This window comes from Ranitomeya imitator, chromosome 3, assembly GCF_032444005.1.
Source record: "Ranitomeya imitator isolate aRanImi1 chromosome 3, aRanImi1.pri, whole genome shotgun sequence".
Lineage (NCBI taxonomy): Eukaryota > Metazoa > Chordata > Amphibia > Anura > Dendrobatidae > Ranitomeya > Ranitomeya imitator.
Window position 1 is genome coordinate 61804334 of NC_091284.1, and position 25349 is coordinate 61829682.

General features: G+C 44.5%; 2 protein-coding genes across 3 annotated transcripts in view; one reads left to right on the forward strand and one right to left on the reverse strand.

Moving 5' to 3' along the window:
- LOC138672691 (multidrug resistance-associated protein 1-like) overlaps window positions 1-25349 on the reverse strand; it is a 93552-nt gene that overhangs the window by 46522 nt on the left and 21681 nt on the right. The window contains exons 8-11 of the mRNA XM_069760904.1: window positions 15368-15505; window positions 10151-10297; window positions 4171-4255; window positions 4011-4077 (exon numbers count right to left, since the gene is read on the reverse strand). Of these exons, the coding sequence (XP_069617005.1) occupies window positions 4011-4077; window positions 4171-4255; window positions 10151-10297; window positions 15368-15505 (437 nt within the window). The remainder of the gene's footprint in view (window positions 1-4010; window positions 4078-4170; window positions 4256-10150; window positions 10298-15367; window positions 15506-25349) is intronic.
- Window positions 1-25349, forward strand: part of LOC138672692 (stomatin-like) — a 179527-nt gene that overhangs the window by 27918 nt on the left and 126260 nt on the right. For both annotated transcript variants that reach the window (XM_069760908.1, XM_069760907.1), the window contains one exon: window positions 22211-22382. The gene's annotated coding sequence lies outside the window, so the exon portion shown is untranslated. The remainder of the gene's footprint in view (window positions 1-22210; window positions 22383-25349) is intronic.

Below are 25349 nucleotides of genomic sequence, written 5' to 3' on the forward strand. Positions count from 1 at the left end.
GCCCGCTCGTGCCGCTTACACCTAAAGAACATCTCTAGAATCCGCCCTTTTCTCACTATAGAAACAACAAAAACCCTCACTGTCGCCCTGATCCACTCCCGCCTGGACTACTGCAATGCTCTATTAATTGGCCTCCCCCTCACTTGACTTTCCCCTCTCCAGTCCATCCTTAATGCGGCAGCCAGGGTCGTCCATCTGGCTAATTGTTACTCGGACGCGTCCGCTCTTCGCCAGTCATTACACTGGCTGCCCATTCATTACAGGATACAATTCAAAGTACTTGTTCTCACCCACAAAGCTCCTCACAGTGCAGCACCCCCATACATCTCCTCCCTCATTTCGGTCTATCGGCCTAATCGACCGCTGCGCTCTGCAAATGACTTTCGACTAACCTCTGCACTAATCCGTACCTCCCACTCCCGACTCCAAGACTTCTCCCGTGCTGCGCCAATCCTCTGGAATGCTCTACCCCAAGATATTAGGACCATCCACAACTTGCATAGTTTTAGGCGCTCGCTCAAAACACATTTGTTCAGAGCAGCCTACCACGTTCACTAATCAAAGTCATGTTATGTTTGTGTGTGTGTGTAGCCCATTCACTATCTCCATCTATCCCCCACCCCCTGAAGATTGCTGGACCCTCATTGTAAATACATCATTGTAAATACACACCTGTGCTTTGTATCTCCCCCACCTCATTGTAGATTGTAAGCTCTCATGAGCAGGGTCGTTTTATTTCGCTTTAATTATTGTATTGTTAACGTTGTTACTTATGACTGTTGTGTTTGAAACTGTTAAACTGTAAAGCGCTGCGGAATATGTTGGTGCTATATAAAGATTATTATTATTATTACCAATGCCCAAGTACCCTCACCCACCCCAATCCAACCCCTACCCCTCTCTGTGTGTACCTATTATTCGATCTGTATTATGGAATTGGTGTATGCATTACATACCAGTGGGTATTAATTTTAAAACATTTTTAAATAGTTTCTCAGAGTTTTAGCAAAGAAAGACCGATAACTATGTAAAGAAGATTCACGCTTTCTTGTTATGGAAAGTGACGTGCCAGGATGGGGAGAATTATATTAGAATTTTCTATTACATTCTGTGTCTGTCATTTAGAAGGAACCTTTACTGTTTACACCCAGTGGAATAAAGTCTCTCCTGCTTATGTGATCGTCAGACATCGTCTGTTATGATATCCAGAGACAAATTAACAAATTCTGTAGTTTCAGAGCTAAAATCTCACAGAGCTCCTAATGCAACATCTTCCCTTCTTGAGCTTGGTGATGTTCATTCTTGAAAGTGTTTTTTATTCTAACTCCTTACCGATATCCACGGTAGATTCTCGGCAGACGTCCGCACTTTCTGTATGGAGCAGGCTCAGGAGCAGAGCCCGCATATAAAAGAGTGGTGTGAAAAGATTCAGCCCGTCTGGTGAAGTCCAAAATGGAAACAAAAATCAAAATAACTGAACTGATTTTTGGCCAGGTCACCTCTTCTCCGAAAAAAAAAAAAAAAAAAACGAAATAAAAAGAGAAAAGTCGTACTGACCCCAAAATGATACCAATAACAAACTAATAAACTAATAAAAAGTTAAGGGCCGAATAAAGACTATTTTTCATTTATTTATTTTTTGGAATTTTTTAAAGAAGTAAAATAAAAACAAAAACTATATAAATTTAATAATGACATACCTCTACTGACCCGTAGAATAAAGATGCCCTGTCATTTTTACTGCAAATTAATTTGTTAAAACAAAACCTATTTTTTATTTATTTATTTTATTTTCACCCAACTTGGAATTTTCCTTCACATTTTTTAGTACATTATATGTAAAAGTCAATGGTGTTTATTACCTGGTGATTATCATTGCTGTGATTAGCTGGCATGAGCTTGCAAGTCTGACTCCGCCCTGTCATGTGATAAGAAGCTCACTGTGTACAGACAATGTACATACAGAGCATGGTGTGGGTGGGGTTAGCTTTCTCAGCTCTGCTGCACCCTACATCTAAAAACTCTGATTGTGTCACAGCTGCTGCACCCAGTAATCTAAGGGTATGTGTCCACGTTCAGGATTGCATCAGGATTTGGTCAGGATTTTTTATCAGTATTTGTAAGCCAAAACCAGGAGTGGAACAATTAGCGGAAAAGTATAATAGAAACATATGCACCACGTCTGCATTTATCACCCACTCCTGGTTTTGGCTTACAAATACTGATGTAAAATACTGACTAAATCCTGATGCAATCCTGAACGTGGACACATACCCTAAGTGATACATCGTTGGAATCAGCGTCTCTTTGCCTACAACTTTCTGCTCTCAGATGAGGTAGCAAAAACCTGCTGACAGATTCCCTTTAACTGCTCTATTACCACAGTACAACAAAACGTATATAAGCCACCAACTCCACCTGCATATGCCAAAAAATACCTTTTGTAAGTCTCTCTCTTCACATAATAAAAAAAAAATTAGTTTGGCAGTAGTGATGAGTGTGTGGGCTCGAATAAGGTGTTGTCCAAGCACACTCGTGTCTTAATCGACTATTTTCAACGTGGAAAAAAAATGCTCGAATGGCTGCGGCTGCACGTCTCGTAGCTGTTCAACAGCCGCAACACATGCCGGGATTGCCTACTGTTGATAAATAGTGAGGAAAAACACAGAAAAATGTAAAAATAAATAAATAAAATAATCAGGAGGAGACCAAAACACGCAAAAAAAAACCCTGTAAAAACTTCAATATTACAAAACACTAGAAAAAAAAAAAAAAGTAGACTTCTCCGATGTATGTTTTGCTTGAAAAATGTATGTTTTTGACCATTGGAAAAAGATGTAGTGTGAACAAACCCCAAAGCTTATGTACACATGTTTTTGGAGGCAGTCATGTAATATTTATGCTGAACTCATTGCACGCTGCTCCTGAGCTCTCCCTAGTGGTGATAGTAGGCAGACAAAACCGTGACTTTTTGGTGATTTGTAGCTCTGAAAAATGAAGCTCAGGTCAGTATGAAGATAGGCACCGTATATACTCGAGTATAAGCCGAGATTTTCAGCCCACTTTTTGGGGCTGAAAGTGACCCTCTCGGCTTATACTCGAGTCATTGTCGGGGGGGGGGCGGCGTTGGAACGGCGCAGTGACATACTCACCTGCTCCTGGTGCTGTCCCTGCATGTCCGATGGTCTCCGGGCAGCTCTTCCCGTGTTCAGCGGTCACGTGGTACCGCTCATTAAAGTAATGAATATGGACGCATATTCATTACTGTAATGAGCGGTACCACGTGACCGCTAAACAAAGGAAAATGCCGCCAGAGATCATCTGACAGTGAGACGCTGCCAGGGACCATGCCGGGAGAAGGTGAGTATATCGGGGAGGTGAGCATTGCGCGATAGTCACCTTCCTTGTTCCACCGCTGCGCACTGCTGTTTTCCATCCTCTGCACTGTTCAGGTCAGAGGGCGCGATGACGCGATTAGTGTGCGCCGCCCTCTGCCTGGACAGTCAGTGCAGAGGATGGAAGACAGAGCGGCGCGTGGAACGAGGAAGGTGACTATCGCAAGTGCCAGGGGCCTGAGCGAAGAGAGGCGAGTATGTGATTTTTTTTATTTTAAATCGCAACAACAGCAAATGTATGGAGCATCGTATGGGGCCACAATGTATGGAGCATCGTATGGGGCCACAATGTATGGAGCATCGTATGGGGCCACAATGTATGGAGCATCGTATGGGGCAACAATGTATGGAGCATCGTATGGGGCCACAATGTATGGAGCATCGTATGGGGCCACAATGTATGGAGCATCGTATGGGGCATTTTCCACCCTAGGATTATACTAGAGTCATTAAGTTTTCCCAGTTTTTTGTGGCAAAATTAGAGGGGTCGGCTTATACTCGAGTATATATGGTAATATAATCAATACAGAATCAGGGGGTTCGGTGTTGGACATTCCCTCCAGGCTGGGCAGGTACGTCTGCAGTTATTGCAGTGCACACAGCCATTGCTCTTACTCTTTTAGAACGGAGGCTCCATTTGTTTCCCACTGGAAGGAAGCCCCGAGGAATCCAACAGCGAGATCTGTGCACATGATAAAATGCAGAAAAAAAAATAATGTTTTTAGTAAAATCACCATTAAATAGCAAACATTCTTTAAGTTTTGTGTCCACTTACTTCCTTTGTAGTTGGTTTCAATATTTTCAGGGGCAAGTTCTTCACCGCAAAGAAAATGTTGTAGTCGATTTAGAGAAACTCGAGTCTAGAAAAGGAACCAAACGGGTTTACTTCTACGGTACCGGACGGCCCTGTCCACAAGCAACTTTTTCTTTCAGCATTTTACTTAAAGAGAAGGTGCCGCGTTTTAATATTGTAAAAAAAAAAAAAAACCTCTTTAATTCCTTATTTTTATAAGTTATTTTCAAGTGCATTGTATTTATTGTTTTTTTTTTATTCATTTTTTTTTCTGCCACTGGGCGCCGCCATTTTCATTTGCAGGACTGTAAGTGTAGCTGCAGGACACTTACAGTCTTCACATACGGCTGCCCTGGACATAGACAGCTGTAGTCGGGAGGCGACCCCCATAGCTAGTAATGCATTATAAGCTTCTCTCTGCTCTGATGTGGCCACGCCCCCTGGGCGGTCTCCACATCACAGCAGAGGCAGGAGATCGGCGCCATCTTGCTTCAGCCTACAGTGGAGTGTACCTGTGAGCTCCACTGTGACTGAGAGCTGCGCTGTTGGAGGAGCAGCTCCATCTGTCTCCCCTCACACTCAGCGGCCATTCCCTGTCCTCTGCTGCCTGGTATATGGCTGAATCTCTAGAATCGCTAGAGAGTCTGAAGTGCTGTGGTCTGATGTTCTCTTATCAGGAGCTGCAGAGAGGTAACAGAGGGGGATGGGGGAGGCTCTGTGCTGTTCGACCTCTCACTGCAGCTCCTCACAGGACATCAGACCCTGCATCTATCACTATACTGAGCTGAGCCATGTATCTAATCCTCTCCTGTGTGATAGTGTCTGCTGAGCCGTGTATCTAATCCTATCCTGTGCTGACCTGTGTATCTAATCCTGTGGAATACTGACTGCTGAGCCGTGTATCTAATCCTCTCCTGTGTGATATTGTCTGCTGAGCCGTGTATCTAATCCTATCCTGTGCTGACCTGTGTATCTAATCCTGTGGAATACTGACTGCTGAGCCGTGTATCTAATCCTCTCCTGTGTGATATTGTCTGCTGAGCCGTGTATCTAATCCTCTCCTGTGTGATACTGTCTGCTGAGCCGTGTATCTAATCCTCTCCTGTGTGATACTGTCTGGTGAGCCGTGTATCTAATCCTCTCCTGTGTGATACTGTCTGCTGAGCCGTGTATCTAATCCTATCCTGTGTGATACTGTCTGCTGAGCCGTGTATCTAATCCTCTCCTGTGTAATACTGTCTGCTGAGCCGTGTATCTAATCCTCTCCTGTGTAATACTGTCTGCTGAGCCGTGTATCTAATCCTCTCCTGTGTGATACTGTCTGCTGAGCCGTGTATCTAATCCTCTCCTTGTGATACTGTCTGCTGAGCCGTGTATCTAATCCACTTCTATGCACTCCTCTCCCCCCTGCATATCTTTCCCCATTGCACACACAACTCAATGCGTGCGATAACAGGAGCTGCGGGCGTCATGCTGTATTATGGCATTATGTGAGATCTATATGACGGTATTATGTGATCTGTATGGTGGTATTATGCTTGATCAGTATTGTAAGAATTATATGGTGGTATTGTGTGTGATCTATATGGCGGTATTATGTGAGAACACTGGCAGCATTATGTGTGATCTATATGGCGGTATTATGTGAGAACACTATGGCAGTATTATGTGTGATCTATACGGTGGTATGTGAGAACACTATGGCAGTATTATGTGTGATCTATATGGCGGTATGTGAGAACACTGGCAGCATTATGTGTGATCTATATGGCGGTATTATGTGAGAACACTATGGCAGTATTATGTGTGATCTATATGGTGGTATGTGAGAACACTGGCGGTATTATGTGTGATCTATATGGCGGTATGTGAGAACACTGGCAGCATTATGTGTGATCTATATGGCGGTATTACGTGAGAACACTATGGCAGTATTATGTGTGATCTATATGGTGGTATGTGAGAACACTGGCGGTATTATGTGTGATCTATATGGCAGTATTATGTGTGCTCTATATGGCGGTATTATGTGAGAACACTATGGCATTATTATGTGTGATCTATATGGCAGTATGTGAGAACACTGGCGGTATTATGTGTGCTCTATATGGCGGTATTATGTGAGAACACTATGGCATTATTATGTGTGATCTATATGGCAGTATGTGAGAACACTGGCGGTATTATGTGTGATCTATATGGCGGTATGTGAGAACACTGGCGGTATTATGTGTGATCTATATGGCAGTATGTGAGAACACTGGCGGTATTATGTGTGATCTATATGGTGGTATTATGTGAGAACTGTATGACAGTATTGTGTGATCTATTTGATAGTATTGTGTGTGATCTACAGTGGGGCAAAAAAGTATTTAGTCAGTCAGCAATAGTGCAAGTTCCACCACTTAAAAAGATGAGAGGCGTCTGTAATTTACATCATAGGTAGACCTCAACTATGGGAGACAAACTGAGAAAAAAAAATCCAGAAAATCACATTGTCTGTTTTTTTAACATTTTATTTGCATATTATGGTGGAAAATAAGTATTTGGTCAGAAACAAACAATAAAGATTTCTGGCTCTCACAGACCTGTAACTTCTTCTTTAAGAGTCTCCTCTTTCCTCCACTCATTACCTGTAGTAATGGCACCTGTTTAAACTTGTTATCAGTATAAAAAGACACCTGTGCACACCCTCAAACAGTCTGACTCCAAACTCCACTATGGTGAAGACCAAAGAGCTGTCAAAGGACACCAGAAACAAAATGGTAGCCCTGCACCAGGCTGGGAAGACTGAATCTGCAATAGCCAACCAGCTTGGAGTGAAGAAATCAACAGTGGGAGCAATAATTAGAAAATGGAAGACATACAAGACCACTGATAATCTCCCTCAATCTGGGGCTCCACGCAAAATCCCACCCCGTGGGGTCAGAATGATCACAAGAACGGTGAGCAAAAATCCCAGAACCACGCGGGGGGACCTAGTGAATGAACTGCAGAGAGCTGGGACCAATGTAACAAGGCCTACCATAAGTAACACACTACGCCACCATGGACTCAGATCCTGCAGTGCCAGACGTGTCCCACTGCTTAAGCCAGTACATGTCCGGGCCCGTCTGAAGTTTGCTAGAGAGCATTTGGATGATCCAGAGGAGTTTTGGGAGAATGTCCTATGGTCTGATGAAACCAAACTGGAACTGTTTGGTAGAAACACAACTTGTCGTGTTTGGAGGAAAAAGAATACTGAGTTGCATCCATCAAACACCATACCTACTGTAAAGCATGGTGGTGGAAACATCATGCTTTGGGGCTGTTTCTCTGCAAAGGGGCCAGGACAACTGATCCGGGTACATGAAAGAATGAATGGGGCCATGTATCGTAAGATTTTGAGTGCAAACCTCCTTCCATCAGCAAGGGCATTGAAGATGAAACATGGATGGGTCTTTCAACATGACAATGATCCAAAGCACACCGCCAGGGCAACGAAGGAGTGGCTTTGTAAGAAGGATTTCAAGGTCCTGGAGTGGCCTAGCCAGTCTCCAGATCTCAACCCTATAGAAAACCTTTGGAGGGAGTTGAAAGTCCGTGTTGCCAAGCGAAAAGCCAAAAACATCACTGCTCTAGAGGAGATCTGCATGGAGGAATGGGCCAACATACCAACAACAGTGTGTGGCAACCTTGTGAAGACTTACAGAAAACGTTTGACCTCTGTCATTGCCAACAAAGGATATATTACAAAGTATTGAGATGAAATTTTGTTTCTGACCAAATACTTATTTTCCACCATAATATGCAAATAAAATGTTAAAAAAACAGACAATGTGATTTTCTGGATTTTTTTTTCTCAGTTTGTCTCCCATAGTTGAGGTCTACCTATGATGTAAATTACAGACGCCTCTCATCTTTTTAAGTGGTGGAACTTGCACTATTGCTGACTGACTAAATACTTTTTTGCCCCACTGTATATGGCGGTATTATGTGAGAACACTATGGCAGTATTATCTTCAGAAAGCGGACCCATTCTATGGGCAGCATGACCTCCAGTTAGGTGCAGTCAGGGGAAGGCTGGTGAGGCAGCTGAAGAGAGGGGTCTCATTTTTATTGTTACTATATGGCTACATTTCCTTCCCAGCGTCACCCCAGACTGCGCCTGTCGCCTCGCTTTCACACATTGCCAGGACAGGATGGGGAAGACAGGATCTGAGGAGGGGAATGGGGTCTGCATGCAAAGTCTGGATCAGAACAGGCCATCAATCCGCAGAAATGTTTCCTGGATTTCTGTGGAGCAGACGGTCCATCCATGTGTATAAAAGACAGCGCTCTATGTACAATCCCTGGCTGCTCCGCGCACCGAACGGGGGCCCCTATAGACCAGCACACTGCTCTCCTGAAATACTCTGTGCTGCTGTCACCCTGCTCCCTCCACCACATATCTCCCAGAATCCTTGCTGCCTGCCATCCTCGGTGACTGTCTACTTGTCAGTATAAGGCTGCTTTCACACTAGCATCGGTACGGGCCTTTCGCAGTGCGTCGTACCGATGCATGCTGTGAAAGAAATGTCCGACGTGGGCAGTGGAAGCAGTCTTACGACGCTTCCGCTGCCCCATTGTTAGGTCTGGGGAGGATGGGGCGGAGTTTCGGCTGTGCATGTGCGGTCGAAAATGGCGGACTCGACGCACAAACGTTACATGTAACTTTTTTTGTGGCGGCGGTCCACCAAAACATGACGCAACCGTCGCACGACAGTTACAACGTGTGGCAATACGTCGCAATGCGTCGGTAATGTTAGTCTATGGGGGAAAAAATGCATCCTGCAGACAACTTTGCAGGATGCGTTTTTTCTTCTGAATGACGCATTGCAACGTACAGCCAACAACGCTAGTGTGAAAGTAGCCCAAGGCTGCCGTCCACTATCAGTATTTGGTCAGTATTTTACCTCAGTATTTGTAAGCCAAAACCAGGAGTGGGTGATAAATGCAGAAGTGGTGCATATGTTTCTATTATACTTTTCCTCTATTTGTTCCACTCCTGGTTTTGGCTACAAATACTGAGGTAAAATACTGACCAAATACTGATAGTGTGACGGCAGCCATACTCTGCAGTCACCAACAAAATGGCTGCTCACTGGGTTCCTGAATATCATCCTCTCTAATCCCTTAGCAAACACCCAGAAGGGGAGGAGACATCACACAGGTCAGCAGACTCCGCCCATAATTACTGCAGTGCTGTAATGTGAGCTAGTTGTACACTAGGTTTTTCTGAAATTTCAGCAGCTGCTCCCCCTAGTGTTGAAAAGTGGAAATTCCAAAACTTTTCAAATTATTTTTCATATTTTACTAAATTATAAACAAATAATATTTTTTAAGAAAATGTAATCATTAATTCTTTACATTTTTACAATTTCTGAAAAAAAATGGCACCTTCCCTTTAAGGTAGATTTACACTACGCCTTTTGGCAGTGGGTAAAATATCCGTTCGTCAAGCAGAAAACACTTCAGGATTTGCTCCTTTTTGGAATTTTTTTAACATTTTTTTTTTTTTTTTTTACACTTTAATAATTTTGTGATTGATTTTTCGATGTTTTTCTCAGCATTTTTTGATTGTCTTTTTACTGATGTTTTCTAAAATCCATTATATAGTGAAGAAAATGCTAGCATTTTCTAATGCAAAAATGCTGACAAAATGGCAAAAAAGACCCTAAGGCAACTTTTTTGCCTTCCCATTGACTTCAATTGTAAAGTATGGCGTGTCTTCCAGAAGAATGAATGTGAACTTTGCTTGGCATCGTTTTAACATACAAATTAAGAGTCTTTTGATTGTTTGGTAAGTGCTTTTTCCGGCATTGTCATAAACAGTCTCAGCCAAATAATGCCAGAAAAATGCAGTGTGAACATATCCTTAGTGTAAACCCTCATCTATAGAGACTTCCATATTAAAAAAAAAGGCATACAAAGGAGTCGTTACCTGGACCACCGATGAGATCACTGTGGGTAAATCAAACAATGGAAGACGCAGGATATTAAATAACGAGATTGTGGTGAAAACCTTGGATGCCGTCAGGATATTTGCTTCATCAATTAAGAAATATACTCCAAATGTAGCAATGGAAACCTTAAAAAAAAATAAAAAAATAATATATATATATATATATATATATATATATATATATATATATATATATATATATATATTTATTATATATATATATATATATATATATATATATATATATATATATATATACACTAGCTGAAGAACCTGGCGTTGCCTGGGCATAGTAAATATCTGTGGTTAGTTATAGCACCTCATTTCTCTTATTTTCCCATCACGCCTCTCATTTTCCCAATCACATCTTTCATTTTCCCCCTCACATCTCTCATTTTCTCCCTCACTCCTCTCATTCCCCCCTAACACTTGTCATTTCGACCTCACATCTGTCATTTTCCAATCACTCCACTATTTTCCCTCACTCCTCTTTCGACCTCTCCACTATTTTCCCTCACTCCTCTCATTTTGCACTCACACCTTTTCATTTTCACCTCAGTATATACATGTTTGTCATCTCCCTCATATATAGTATACACCTGTATGTCATCTCCTGTATATAGTATATACCTGTATGTCATCTCCCCTGTATATATAATATACCTGCTGTGTGTCATCTCCCCTGTATATAGTATATACCTGTATGTCATCTCCTCCTATATATAGTATATACCTGTATGTCATCTCCTCCTATATATAGTATATACCTGTATGTCATCTCCTCCTATATATAGTATATACCTGTATGTCATCTCCTTCTATATATAGTATATACAGTGGGGCAAAAAAGTATTTAGTCAGTCAGCAATAGTGCAAGTTCCACCACTTAAAAAGATGAGAGGTGTCTGTAATTTACATCATAGGTAGACCTCAACTATGGGAGACAAACTGAGAAAAAAAAATCCAGAAAATCACTGTCTGTTTTTTTAACATTTTATTTGCATATTATGGTGGAAAATAAGTATTTGGTCAGAAACAAAATTTCATCTCAATACTTTGTAATATATCCATTGTTGGCAATGACAGAGGTCAAACGTTTTCTGTAAGTCTTCACAAGGTTGCCACACACTGTTGTTGGTATGTTGGCCCATTCCTCCATGCAGATCTCCTCTAGAGCATTGATGTTTTTGGCTTTTCGCTTGGCAACACGGACTTTCAACTCCCTCCAAAGGTTTTCTATAGGGTTGAGATCTGGAGACTGGCTAGGCCACTCAAGGACCTTGAAATGCTTCTTACGAAGCCACTCCTTCGTTGCCCTGGCGTTGTGCTTTGGATCATTGTCATGTTGAAAGACCCAGCCACGTTTCATCTTCAATGCCCTTTCTGATGGAAGGAGGTTTGCACTCAAAATCTCACGATACATGGCCCCATTCATTCTTTCATGTACCCGGATCAGTTGTCCTGGCCCCTTTGCAGAGAAACAGCCCCAAAGCATGATGTTTCCACCACCATGCTTTACAGTAGGTATGGTGTTTGATGGATGCAACTCAGTATTCTTTTTCCTCCAAACACGACAAGTTGTGTTTCTACCAAACAGTTCCAGTTTGGTTTAATCAGACCATAGGACATTCTCCCAAAACTCCTCTGGCTCATCCAAATGCTCTCTAGCAAACTTCAGACGGGCCCGGACATGTACTGGCTTAAGCAGTGGGACACGTCTGGCACTGCAGGATCTGAGTCCATGGTGGCGTAGTGTGTTACTTATGGTAGGCCTTGTTACATTGGTCCCAGCTCTCTGCAGTTCATTCACTAGGTCCCCCCGCATGGTTCTGGGATTTTTGCTCACCGTTCTTGTGATCATTCTGACCCCACGGGGTGGGATTTTGCGTAGAGCCCCAGATCGAGGGAGATTATCAGTGGTCTTGTATGTCTTTCATTTTCTAATTATTGCTCCCATTGTTGATTTGTTCACTCCAAGCTGGTTGGCTATTGCAGATTCAGTCTTCCCAGCCTGGTGCAGGGCTACAATTTTGTTTCTGGTGTCCTTTGACAGCTCTTTGGTCTTCACCATAGTGGAGTTTGGAGTCAGACTGTTTGAGGGTGTGCACAGGTGTCTTTTTATACTGATAAGTTTAAACAGGTGCCATTACTACAGGTAATGAGTGGAGGAAAGAGGAGACTCTTAAAGAAGAAGTTACAGGTCTGTGAGAGCCAGAAATCTTTATTGTTTGTTTCTGACCAAATACTTATTTTCCACCATAATATGCAAATAAAATGTTAAAAAAACAGACAATGTGATTTTCAGGATTTTTTTTTCTCAGTTTGTCTCCCATAGTTGAGGTCTACCTATGATGTAAATTACAGACGCCTCTCATCTTTTTAAGTGGTGGAACTTGCACTATTGCTGACTGACTAAATACTTTTTTGCCCCACTGTACCTGTATGTCATCTCCTCCTGTATATAGTATATACCTGTATGTCATCTTCTATATATAGCATATACCTGTATGCCATCTCCTCCTGTATATAGTATATACCTGTAGGTCATCTGCTCCTGTATATAGTATATACCTGTATGTCATCTCCTCCTGTATATAGTATGTACCTGTATGTCATCTCCTCTATATAGTATAATCGTGTGTCATCTCTCATGTATATAGTATATATCTGTGTGTCATCTCCCCTGTATATAGTATATACCTGTGTGATCTCTTGTATTAGACCTCGTTAACACGTTATTTGCTCAGTATTTTTACCTCAGTATTTGTAAGATAAATTGGCAGCCTGATAAATCCCCAGCCAACAGGAAGCCCTCCCCCATGGCAGTATATATTAGCTCACACATACACATAATAGACAGGTCATGTGACTGACAGCTGCCGTATTTCCTATATGGTACATTTGTTGCTCTTGTAGTTTGTCTGCTTATTAATCAGATTTTTATTTTTGAAGGCGAATACCAGACTTGTGTGTGTTTTAGGGCGAGTTTCGTTTGTCAAGTTGTGTGTGTTGAGTTGCGTGTGGCGACATGCATGTAGCGACTTTTGTGAGATGAGTTTTGTGTGGCAACATGCGTGTAGCAACTTTTTGTGTGTCGAGTTGCATGTGACAGGTTAGTGTAGCAAGTTGTGTGCAGCAAGTTTTGCGCATGGCGAGTTTTGCGCATGGCGAGTTTTATGTGTGGTGCCTTTTGAGTATGTGCAAGTTGTGTGTGAGGCAACGTTTGCATGTGCTGCAACTTTTGTGCATGCGGCAATTTTTCCGCGTGTGCAAGTTTTGCATGTGGGGAGTTTTCCATGAGGTGAGTTTTGCACTTGTGGCGAGTTTTGCGTGAGCCTAGTTTTTGCATGTGGCGAGTTTTGAGCGGTGACTTTTGTGTTTCGACTTTTATGTGGCGAGGTTGGTGTATGTGTGGTGAAATGTGTGCTGAGGGTGGTATATGTGTTCAAGCACGTGGTAGTGTGTGGCGCATTTTGTGTGTGTTCATATCCCCGTGTGTGGTGAGTATCTCATGTCGGGACCCCACCTTAGCAACTGTACGGTATATACTCTTTGGCGCCATCACTCTCATTCTTTAAGTCCCCCTTGTTCACATCTGGCAGCTGTCAATTTGCCTCCTACACTTTTCCTTTCACTTTTCCCCATTATGTAGATAGGGGCAAAATTGTTTGGTGAATTGGAAAGCACGGGGTTAAAATTTCACCTCACAACATATCCTATGACGCTCTCAGGGTCCAGATGTGTGACTGTGCAAAATTTTGTGGCTGTAGCTGCGACGGTGCAGATGCCAATCCCGGACATACATACATACACACACACACACACACACACACACACATTCAGCTTTATATATTAGATAAAACAAAAAAAGGAAAAGGAAAGGGGAAAAGACAGAAGGTACACACGTCTTATACAAAACTTGAAAAATAGTTTTTTCTATTAGTAACAAAAAAAACCCATTTGAACTCATCCTCTGCTCTATTTAAGACAGGCCGGTATCTGGGATCCACAGCCACGTTCTCAAGATTGCTGGGGGTCCATGAAGATCAGTAAATTTTCCACCATCCTAAGAAATAACCTTTTATAACCAGTATTTTTTAGGTGCAACACTTTGTTCTAATAAAGGGGTTAGTGTTGACAGCTGCTGATCGGTCGGTGTCTCACCGTCACTCCCATAGACAGTAGATGTAGCAGAGATCACTCACGTGCGATGTTGTTAAATTCACAAGGGAAACATTGGATCCCTTTTCCTTGTGATTGGTGAGGTTCCCATTAATGATGAGTGAACGTGCTGGGATAAGGTGTTATCTGAGCATGCTCGGGTGCTAACCAAGTGTCTTCGGCATCCTACAATAATATGTTCGAGTCTACGCGGCTGCATGTCTCGCGGCTGTTCGATAGCCGCAATATATGCAGGGATGTCCTAACAAACAGACCACAAACAGCCATGAGACATGCAGGCACGGGGACCCGAACATATTTTTGCAAACACGCTGAAGACACTCGGTTAGCACCTGAGCATGCTCAGATAACACCTTCTCCCAGCACGTTCGCTCATCACTAGTTCCCATCAGTCAAGGTGATCAATGCTTTTGGTGGGATTACCCCATTGAAGGATGAAATTCTAGCCGTCCATGGCCACCACTTGTGCGGTACGTTCCTACACTTGCACTACTGGTGGCGTCATTATTTTAGATCCCAGTACCACACCTTAACAATTACGTTCCTCTATAAAATCGAAGCATGCATTTTATTTTTCTGCATTTTGAAAAACACGCCAAAAATACAAAATGTGAACCAAGCCTCAGAATACACCCCCAGCATCTATCCCCTATAAACCCTACGTGATTGCAGGAGGTTGTGGAAAAGAATTTTGATTTTAGAACAAAATAATGTAAAATATTTAGTATTTTCACTAAAAAAAAAAAAAACCTTTAAGCCCGGATCCTCAAATTGAAAATTAAAAGTTATAGCATCTGATGTTGTATTAAATCTTTTGGGGTTTTCTTTTCTGAAAATTTCCCTAGAGGTGAATTGCACACACTCTTGTATAATCATGCGATAATGGAGAATATCTGATAATCAGGGCCTGACAGTTGCCAGGTTGATGTTGGATTGATGAGCCTTATTGTATAATTAGTGGCCCGAATATAATAGATGTGGTGCCAGCTATCACAGAGGAGGGCGGCATCTTACCAGGAACGGGATGCAGGTTAGCGTCAGCATGGAGAACGTGGTCAAGTAACCCGAAGACTTCAGCACTTCCATTTCACGTTCCCGAATATCAACCACTTTCCTTTGGTAAGAAGGCTCCCAGGCATAAAGCTTCAATATCTGCAAGAATTCAACAACGGAATAGACTTATTAGGAAATATACATTTTATTGGATTTTATTCTCTAATTACTCCATCATAGTTTCATCAGAGATGCTGTCCTAGCTACTGCATTACAGGCAAAGCTCCCTGAGAAAAAGTAGATTTTTGGTACTCACCGTATAATCCGCTTCTCGAAGTCTTCGGGTATGTGCACACGTAGCGGATTCTCTGCGGATCCGCAGCGTTTTTTGAGGTTCAGAGACGCTGCAGATCCGCAATTGATTTACAGTACAATATAAATCAATGAGAAAAAAAAAATGTTGTGCACACTTTGCGGAAAATCCGCTGCGGAAATGCTGCGGTTTAAAAGAAGTAGCATGTCACTTCTTTTTTGTGAATCTGCAGCGTTTTTGTACCCATTCCATTATAGAAAACCGCAGGGGTAAAAACCGCAGCAAATCCGCAAGAAAACCACAGCAAAAACGCACAAAAAACGCGACAAATCCGCAGGTGCGTTTTCTGCCAGGAGAGGCAGAATCTGCACCAGAAATTCCTAAGTCTACTCCGCAAAGTGTGCACATAGCCTTCATTGGGGGAGACAAAAAGCATGGGATAGCCTGCTGCCACCTAGAGGCTGGCACTATTAATGCATCTGATTAAAAATCGCCTCCTATCAAGGGCAGAGGGCGGAATTAACTTCCCCAACATAGGAAGGTATAACTTAGCAGCCAACTTTAGATACGCAGTGGACTGGATACGGGGAGTTTCTCATTTCGCTAATGTTAGCTTAGGCTGGTTTCACATTTGCGTTTAAAAACGCAGCGTTTTAAACGCAAACGCATTTGGTGAAAAAACGCATTTAAACGCTGCATTTTTTAGGTGCATGCATTTTTGCATGTTTTAACACAAATGCGGCGTTTTGACGCGTTTACATGAGTTTTTTTTCTGCGTTTGCATTTTTGAAACGCATGATGAGAAGTGTGTGACAGCTGCCAATCATCAAAATCAACTAGAAAACCCACTATAAACAGAAATACCTAGGGTTAGGATCCCTAGTAACCCTAGGGATCCTAACTCTAACCCAAACTCTAACCCTAACCCAAACTCTAACCCTAACCCAAACTCTAACCCTAACCCAAACTCTAACCCTAACCCAAACTCTAACCCTAACCCAAACTCTAACCCTAACACAAACTCTAACCCTAACACAAACTCTAACCCCAACACAAACTCTAACCCCAACACAAACTCTAACCCCAACACAAACTCTAACCCCAACACAAACTCTAACCCTAACACAAACTCTAACCCTAACACAAACTCTAACCCTAACACAAACTCTAACCCTAACACAAACTCTAACCCTAACACAAACTCTAACCCTAACACAAACTCTAACCCTAACACAAACTCTAACCCTAACACAAACTCTAACCCTAACACAAACTCTAACCCTAACACAAACTCTAACCCTAACACAAACTCTAACCCTAACACAAACTCTAACCCTAACACAAACTCTAACCCTAACACAAACTCTAACCCTAACACAAACTCTAACCCTAACCCTAGGGATCCTAACCCTAGGGATCCTAACTCTAACCCTAGGGATCCTAACCCTTAGGGTTAGGATCCCTTAGGGTTAGGGTTGGGGGGTGGCTCATCAGTGTGTATTCTTGTGTTTTTCTATAAAAATGCATGCAAGCGCATGTGCTTAAAAACGCATGTGTTTACATAGACATCAATACGTTATTTTGCCACAAAAAAACGCATGCGTTTTTTGCGGCAAAAAACAGCCGCTAAAAATTACTACATGTTGCATTTCTGCAACACAACGCATGCAGAGAAAAAAACGCATGCGTCGTCAAAACACGTCAAAACGCATGCCAAAAAACGCATGTGTTTTTAATGTTAAGTATAGGGGAAAAAAACGCATGCGTTTTGCGCAAAACGCAAAAAAAAAAACGCAAATGTGAAACCAGCTTTAGAACAACAAATATGTCCACATATCTCGTTGTCGGCAGTGCTGCATTTGGGCGGGGAGGGGCAACCAACCGAACTTCAGGAACACCGGACAATGTGGCAAACGATACAGACCTGGAGGCAATGTAGAAGGCTCTGCAAATTGTGCGCTGGGATATCCCCATTTCAACCATTTCTAGGTAATCCTGGGTTTCTAGGAGGTACTCCACCATCATTCCATAGGCTTCTAGCAGACCAGGGATGTATGCAAGCAATAGTCTTAATCAGGGCCGTATTTAGAGTTTCTGCTGCCCTAGGCACTTTTCGTGCTGCCTCCCCCATTGGTGAGTATGACTAATGCAAACACTATCGGCAGTGACTTAGGCTACTTTCACATCAGCGATTTTTGACATTTGCGGCAGATCCGGCAGTTTTTCCGCATCCGTAATGGATCACTTATGGCAACACTGTGTTTGGCCTCATTCATTCCCTATGGGACTTGCGGCAAATGCGGTACTTGCAGCAACAGGAAAAAAAATGCAGCTAGCAGCGTTTTTTTTTTTGTCTCACCTCAAGTGCTGCACATGTCCGCAAGTCCCATAGGGAATGAATGAGGCCGAACGCAGAGTTGCCGGCCTGTAAGTGATATGTTACACGACAGAGGCGGAAAAACTGCAGGATCTGCCACGAACGGAGAAAATCGCTGATGTGAAAGGAGCCTTAGCAAACCTTTCCATTAGTTGTCATGTGAGAATCTGGTGGATCTCATACACAATACATGGTCAGTTGATTCTGCCACGGTTGCAAGGTTTGGCTGACAGGTTTTTAAGGGGAACCTGTCAGTCGATTCATACTACCAAAACCACGGGCAGCATCACTCAGACTGCAAACAGGGAAGTTTATCTCTGCAATGCAACGTTTCAGAGAGAATAGTTTGAAGAGCTGGATGGGTAATTTAGTGAGAGAACGGACTAATCTGTGGGCTTCTCATTCCATGTCTCCAGATCAGGGGTGGGCAATTTATTTTCCCGAGGGGCCAGATGAAAGACCATGACTGTTGTGGAGGCCGAACCAATAGCATGAAAATAATTCTACTCAATATTAATTAATATTAATTGTATCACTTAATTTTGAGCAGAATTAAGTATGCTGACACCCCCTATATATCTTTAAACCCCCACAGCCCCTTAAATACAGCATGAGCCCCACACAGCCTCCCCATATACAGCATGAGACCAGCCTCTCATCTCCTCTCCTCAGCAGCCTCCCCTCTCCTCAGCAGCCTCTCACATCCTCCCATCACTAGCCTCCCCTCACCAGCCTCTCATCTCCTCTCCTCAGCAGCCTCTCCTCACAAGCCTCTCATCTCCTCTCCAGCCTCTCATCTCCCCTTTCCAGCCTCTCATCTCCTTTCCAGCCTCTCATCTCCAGCCTCTCCTCTCCTTTCCAGCCTCTCATCTCCTCTCCTTTCCAGCCTCTCATCTCCTCTCCTTACCAGCCTCTCATCTCCTCTCCTTACCAGCCTCTCATCTCCTCTCCTCTCCAGCCTCTCCTCTCCTTTCCAGCCTCTCCTCTCCAGCCTCTCCTCCTTTTCAGCTTCTCCTCTCCAGCCTCTCATCTCCTCTCCTTACCAGCCTCTCATCTCCTCTCCTTACCAGCCTCTCATCTCCTCTCCTTACCAGCCTCTCATCTCCTCTCCTTTCCAGCCTCTCATCTCCTCTCCTTACCAGCCTCTCATCTCCTCTCCTTACCAGACTCTCATCTCCTCTCCTTACCAGACTCTCATCTCCTCTCCAGCCTCTCCTCTCCTTTCCAGCCTCTCCTCTCCTTTCCAGCCTCTCATCTCCTCTCCTTACCAGCCTCTCATCTCCTCTCCTTACCAGACTCTCATCTCCTCTCCTTACCAGACTCTCATCTCCTCTCCAGCCTCTCCTCTCCTTTCCAGCCTCTCCTCTCCTTTCCAGCCTCTCCTCTCCAGCCTCTCCTCCTTTCCAGCTTCTCCTCTCCAGCCTCTCATCTCCTCTCCTTTCCAGCCTCTCATCTCCTCTCCTTACCAGCCTCTCATCTCCTCTCGTTACCAGCCTCTCATCGCCTCTCCTCTCCAGCCTCTCCTCTCCTTTCCAGCTTCTCCTCTCCAGCCTCTCATCTCCTCTCCTTCCCAGCCTCGCCTTTCCAGCCTCTCATCTCCTCTCCTTACCAGCCTCTCCTCTCCTTACCAGCCTCTCCTCTCCTTTCCAGCCTCTCCATTCCTTTCCAGCCTCTCCTCTCCTGCCTCTCATTTCCTCTCCTTACCAGCCTCTCATCTCCTCTCCTTTCCAGCCTCTCATTTCCTCTCCTTACCAGCCTCTCCTCTCCTTACCAGCCTCTCCTCTCCTTTCCAGCCTCTCCATTCCTTTCCAGCCTCTCCTCTCCTGCCTCTCATTTCCTCTCCTTACCAGCCTCTCATCTCCTCTCCATTCCAGCCTCTCATGTCCTGCCTCTCATCTCCTTACCAGCCTCTCATCTCCTCTCCTTTCCAGCCTCTCCTCTCCTTTCCAGCCTCTCCTCTCCTGCCTCTCATTTCCTTTCCTTACCAGACACTCATCTCCTCTCCTTTCCAGCCTCTCCTCTCCTGCCTCTCATCTCCTTACCAGCCTCTCATCTCCTCTCCTTTCCAGCCTCTCCTCTCCTTTCCAGCCTCTCCTCTCCTGCCTCTCATTTCCTTTCCTTACCAGACTCTCATCTCCTCTCCTTTCCAGCCTCTCCTCTCCTGCCTCTCATCTCCTTACCAGCCTCTCATCTCCTCTCCTTTCCTTTCCAGCCTCTCCTCTCCTGCCTCTCATTTCCTCTCCTTACCAGCCTCTCCTCTCCAGCCTCTCATCTCCTCTCCTTCCCAGCCTCTCCTTTCCAGCCTCTCATCTCCTCTCCAGCCTCTCATCTCCTCTCCTTTCCAGCCGCTCATCTCCTCTCCTTACCAGCCTCTCCTCTCCTTTCCAGCCTCTCCTCTCCTTTCCAGCTTCTCCTCTCCAGCCTCTCATCTCCTCTCCTTCCCAGCCTCTCCTTTCCAGCCTCTCATCTCCTCTCCTTTCCAGCCGCTCATCTCCTCTCCTTACCAGCCTCTCCTCTCCTGCCTCTCATCTCCTCTCCTGCCTCTCATCTCCTTACCAGCCTCTCATCCCCTCCCCTTAGCAGCCTCCCCTCTCCTCACTCACTCACATCAGCAGACTCCCGTCTCCTCTCTCACCTCACTCCTCTCTGCAGCTTCCTCTGAGTCCTCACACACTGCCCCCCTCCTCCTCTCCCTGCTCACCGCCGACTTCAGTATCTTCTCCCACAAACCTGCTTCTCTGCAGTCTGCTCCAGTGCTCTTACAGTAAGAAGAGCGCGCAGCGTGTCACATGACCGATGTCAGGAGGAACATGATGCACTTGGGCTGCTGCTGCTTAAAAGGTACAGCACCCATTTCTGCCCCATACAGTAGTCAGGGCAGCAATGCCCTGATGGCTGCCTTGCGCCCGAGACCCCCTCCCCCCGCAGCAACTGGGACTGAGGTGGGTGTGCGGGGGGACCCCCGGACTTAAAAAAAAAATTTTTTTTTTTTTTAAACTTGGTCAGGTGCCGCCCCCCTGCATTGTCCTCGCCCTAGGCACGTGCCCTCAAGTGCCTAGTGGCAAATACGGCACTGGTCTTAATGGACTTTAGGTTTTCTGTATTCTCCTTTGAAACAACATCACAACGCTTTCCGCTGTTTAATAACAATCCTTTTCTGTTCCTTCAGGCACGTAGTTTGGTACAAAAGTGTCTGCCAACTGGAGGCGCAGGGGAAGGGAGGAATGACTTGGCCGGCTTTATCAGAAATACAGATCACAGCCGGCATCTACTAGTGGCATTTACTCTCTATTACGTAAAAGATGGTCATGGGAGGGGAGAGATACGGGATTAGCAAAATGGTCAAAAGACTTTCCAGGCTTTGGGGTTGGGGACTTCCTTGGTGCCACTACGGCGCAGAGGAAGATCCTAACATAGTAGCTATACGGACATGGCTCTATTGATTTTACACAGGGCTTATATCAACCCATATTTGCAATCTAGGATGTCTCCTTCAACTCTTTATTTTTGCTCCAAATGCAAAACATGCAATACTGATATATATCATCATCTATGGAGCTGTTCAAAGATTCAGGAGCTGTGGGGCATCATACATGACGAGCTACAGAGGTTGTGTGGTCCCGCTCACACCACAGTGGGCCATTTTTATCATTTTGGAAGAACCCCATTACAAACTACCTAAACATATTAAAGCTTCACTCATGATTTGGGCCTCGGCAACCAGGAAAAGCATATTGCAACACTGGTTGAGTCCGACTGTCCCATCACAATCCCTTATACACGCCAAAATCATGGTCCTTTTCAAAATGGAGTGGTTGGACGCGTTGACCAGTAAAGAAAGGATGACCGGTAAATTTCTAACCACATGGTCTCTCTTTATTCCGTCTCTTCGTTTGGGGGTCAGGGAAAAACTACGAGCTCATTTTGAAAATACCCAATGGTATCTAACGCAGCGGATAAGTGGCCACACACCAATTCCATAATGTAATTCAAATGTTTAGTGCACACAGAGAAGAAGAATTGGGGAGGGATTGGGGAGGGTTAGGGTTCTTGGGTTTTTGTGACTGCTATGTTATCAGTCTAATTATATTGTTTATCTGCCTTGTTAATTTTTTGAAATTTAATAAAAAGAATTAAAGAAAAAAAAATAAAAAATTTCCCTCCTTCCCCGCAGACTATACCTCGCGGCTCCTCAGTTTAGTGAGAAAGCAGTGGGAGAAGCCCAAAAAGGAATTACAACATGAAGGGTAATAATCCAATTACATCTTGAGAGAAAAACAGAGTAAATGCACGCAAGGGTGGGTGCTGCATCCCCCCAATCAAGCCTACAAGAAACAGGTTTTACGGTGAGTACCAAAAATCTTTTCTCGTTCATCTCATAAGGAAGTAAGTGTGAACCAGTACCTATTCTTCAAAAAAGGGGTGCTTATGGCGTCTATATGCTCCGATCTGGAAAGAGAGGTTGTTGATGCTCAGGGGGACACCCCTGCTGCCTGTCCACTTGGTAGACTGTTTGTCCCTGTTAATCTCTGTCTTAAGGTACCGTCACATTAAGCGACGCTGCAGCGATCCCGATCACACAGACAGCTCTCCAGCGACCAACGATGCCGGTCTCCTGGTAACCAGGGTAAACATCGGGTTACTAAGCGCAGGGCCGCGCTTAGTAACCCGATGTTTACCCTGGTTAACAGCGTAAACGTAAAAAAAAAAAAACCACTACATACTTACCTTCCGGTGTCTGTCCCCCGGCGCTGTGCTTCTCTGCACTGACTGAGCGCCAGCCGGAAAGCACAGCGGTGACGTCACCGCTGTGCTCTCTGGCTGGTCGGCTCTCACAGTGTAGAGAAGCACAGCGCCGGAGGATAGACACCGGAATGTAAGTATGTAGTGTTTTTTTTTTTTTTACGTTTACGCTGGTAACCAGGGTAAACATTGGGTTACTAAGCGCGGCCCTGCGCTTAGTAACCCGGTGTTTACCCTGGTTACCAGTGAAGACATCGCTGAATCGGCGTCACACACGCCGATTCAGCGATGTCTGCAGGAGGTCCAGCGACGAAGTAAAGTTCTGGACTTTCTGCTCCGACCAACGATGGCACAGCAGGATCCTGATCGCTGCTGCCTGAAACTGAACGATATCGCTATCCAGGACGCTGCAACGTCACGGATCGCTAGCGATATCGTTCAGTGTGACGGTACCTTTAGAGTTCTCCACGAACCTCAGGATTCAGTGTTGGACATCCTGGTAATAAAGCCACTGCTGATCTGCTTACTCTGCGTTTTTAGTAGCCAGGTGCTCATCAGGATGTCCGGGAGCATGTAGCCGCCTGCAGTGTCTGCGTGTATTCTAAGACCTCTCATAATCGTCCATCGGGGGGGTTCTCCAACCATCGGAGATTCCCAGCAGACTTTGGACTCACTTGTCAGTCGATTTTATCACGGATCTACCCGGGTTGGCGGGGAATACTGTAATTCTTGTGGTGGTAGATAAAATGAGACATTTTACTGAATCTATCGATTTACCAGCTTTATTGAACGCCAAATCCTTGGCGAAAGTTTTCGTCAGGGAAATAATTAGATTACATGGGATCCCCACCGATATTGTTTCTGATCGGGGGGTGCAGTTTGTCTCCAAGTTTTGGAGGGCATTTTGCACCCGTCCACTTTTCACTTGCAGTCTAATGGGCAGACTGAAAGGGTTAACCAGAATCTAGAGTGTTTTGAGTATCTCACGTGTTTTGTTTCTGAAAATCAGGAGGACTGGGTTAGCCATTTACCGTTGGTCGTATTCGCTTTAAATCGTTGTCAGGAATCAACCCAATCAAGTCCCCATTTTTCGGGGCATATGGGTTCCATCCTCAGTTTAGTTCTTTTCGTGGTAAACGCCCTTCTGGATTACCGGAGGAAGAACGGTTTTCATCTTCCCTTTCTACCATATGGCAGGGGGTTACAAATAATTTGAGGAAGATGGGGTCCAAATAAAAGAATGTGGCTGATCGGAGACGTTTGGTGGTTCCGGATTTGTGTGTTGGTGACTTGGTTCCGTCCTCGAGGAGCATTAAGCTGAAGGTTCCGTGTTGGAAACTGGATCCCTGGTTTATCGGTCCTTATAACATCATAGCCATCGTCAATCCTATAGCATTTCGCCTTGCTTTACCGACTAATGGATCCTCCATAATGTATTTCATCGCTTTCTCCACAAAAAAAACAAAACCTTGTATATTCTGTACCATCACCTCTACCACCATCTCCTGTTATTGTCGATGGTAATTTAGAGTTTTCAGATTGCGAAGATTTTGGATTCTCGTCTAGTTCATCGGTCGCTTCAGTTTCTGGTACATCTGATGTTCAGGCACACCCTGATAAGCCTGGTCCTGAAGTTTCGGAAGTCCCTAGTAGAAGAGGGGGTACTGTCAAGGGGTTACTGCGACCGTGTAGAGCCAGAAGACCGCAACGTCTGATTGCTCCTACTCCGGCGCTGAGAAGAAGCACTTCTCCTTCATTTTAAATGTGTTTATTCCTTCTGGCAGAACAGAGCTTAATCAGCCATGTTGGAATTCCCTGTGCTCACAGCTGTGCTCGGTTAGCCACTCCTTTTTCCCTTTATAATCTGGGCTCTGATACAAATCCTTGTCAGAGTAGTTTTATTGCTGCATGGCTAATGGTGGGAGAGGAGTTCGTATGAGAAGGAGAGTTGAAGGAGTTATTAGTAACTGTTGTTCGCTTTGTATGTGTGGTAATTCCTTATCCTTCTCTGCTTTGGTTTATTCACCTACCTCCACGCCCTGGTGCATTCCTCTACTATATGTGAGTGAATATTTTGTATGCCTGGAATTTTCTGTTAAACCTTGTTTGTGCTGCTATGTTTGTTGGGTTGGTGTACTATGGTGCACAGTACCCCTCTTCCCTAGGTGGGGGAAGAGAACAGACGGAGGGCTAACTCAGGAGATAAGGCAATGGCGGAGGCTCCCGGTATCTCTTCCATCTGAAGTATCCTGAGAAGCAGGGCAAGCTAGGGCGCCCCCTAGTGAAAGGGACGGTGAAGAAGCCCCTGGTCCCGGGTCACCCGACAGCTGTGTTGTGACATTAGCTCTGACCGCTACCATTTTCTCTGATCCATGATGGATCCAATCTCTGCTCTGACGGCGGGATAATTGCAGCAGCTCAGTCTGAAGGTGGCGGATTTACGCACGGTGATTGCTGTGTCGTGACATATTGACTGGAAGACTCCATACACCAGAAGGTGCTATGTAAGAACCCCCCAAATAAACATTAAAGGCAACTTCACCAGCCAACCAGTACATTGATTTGTACTG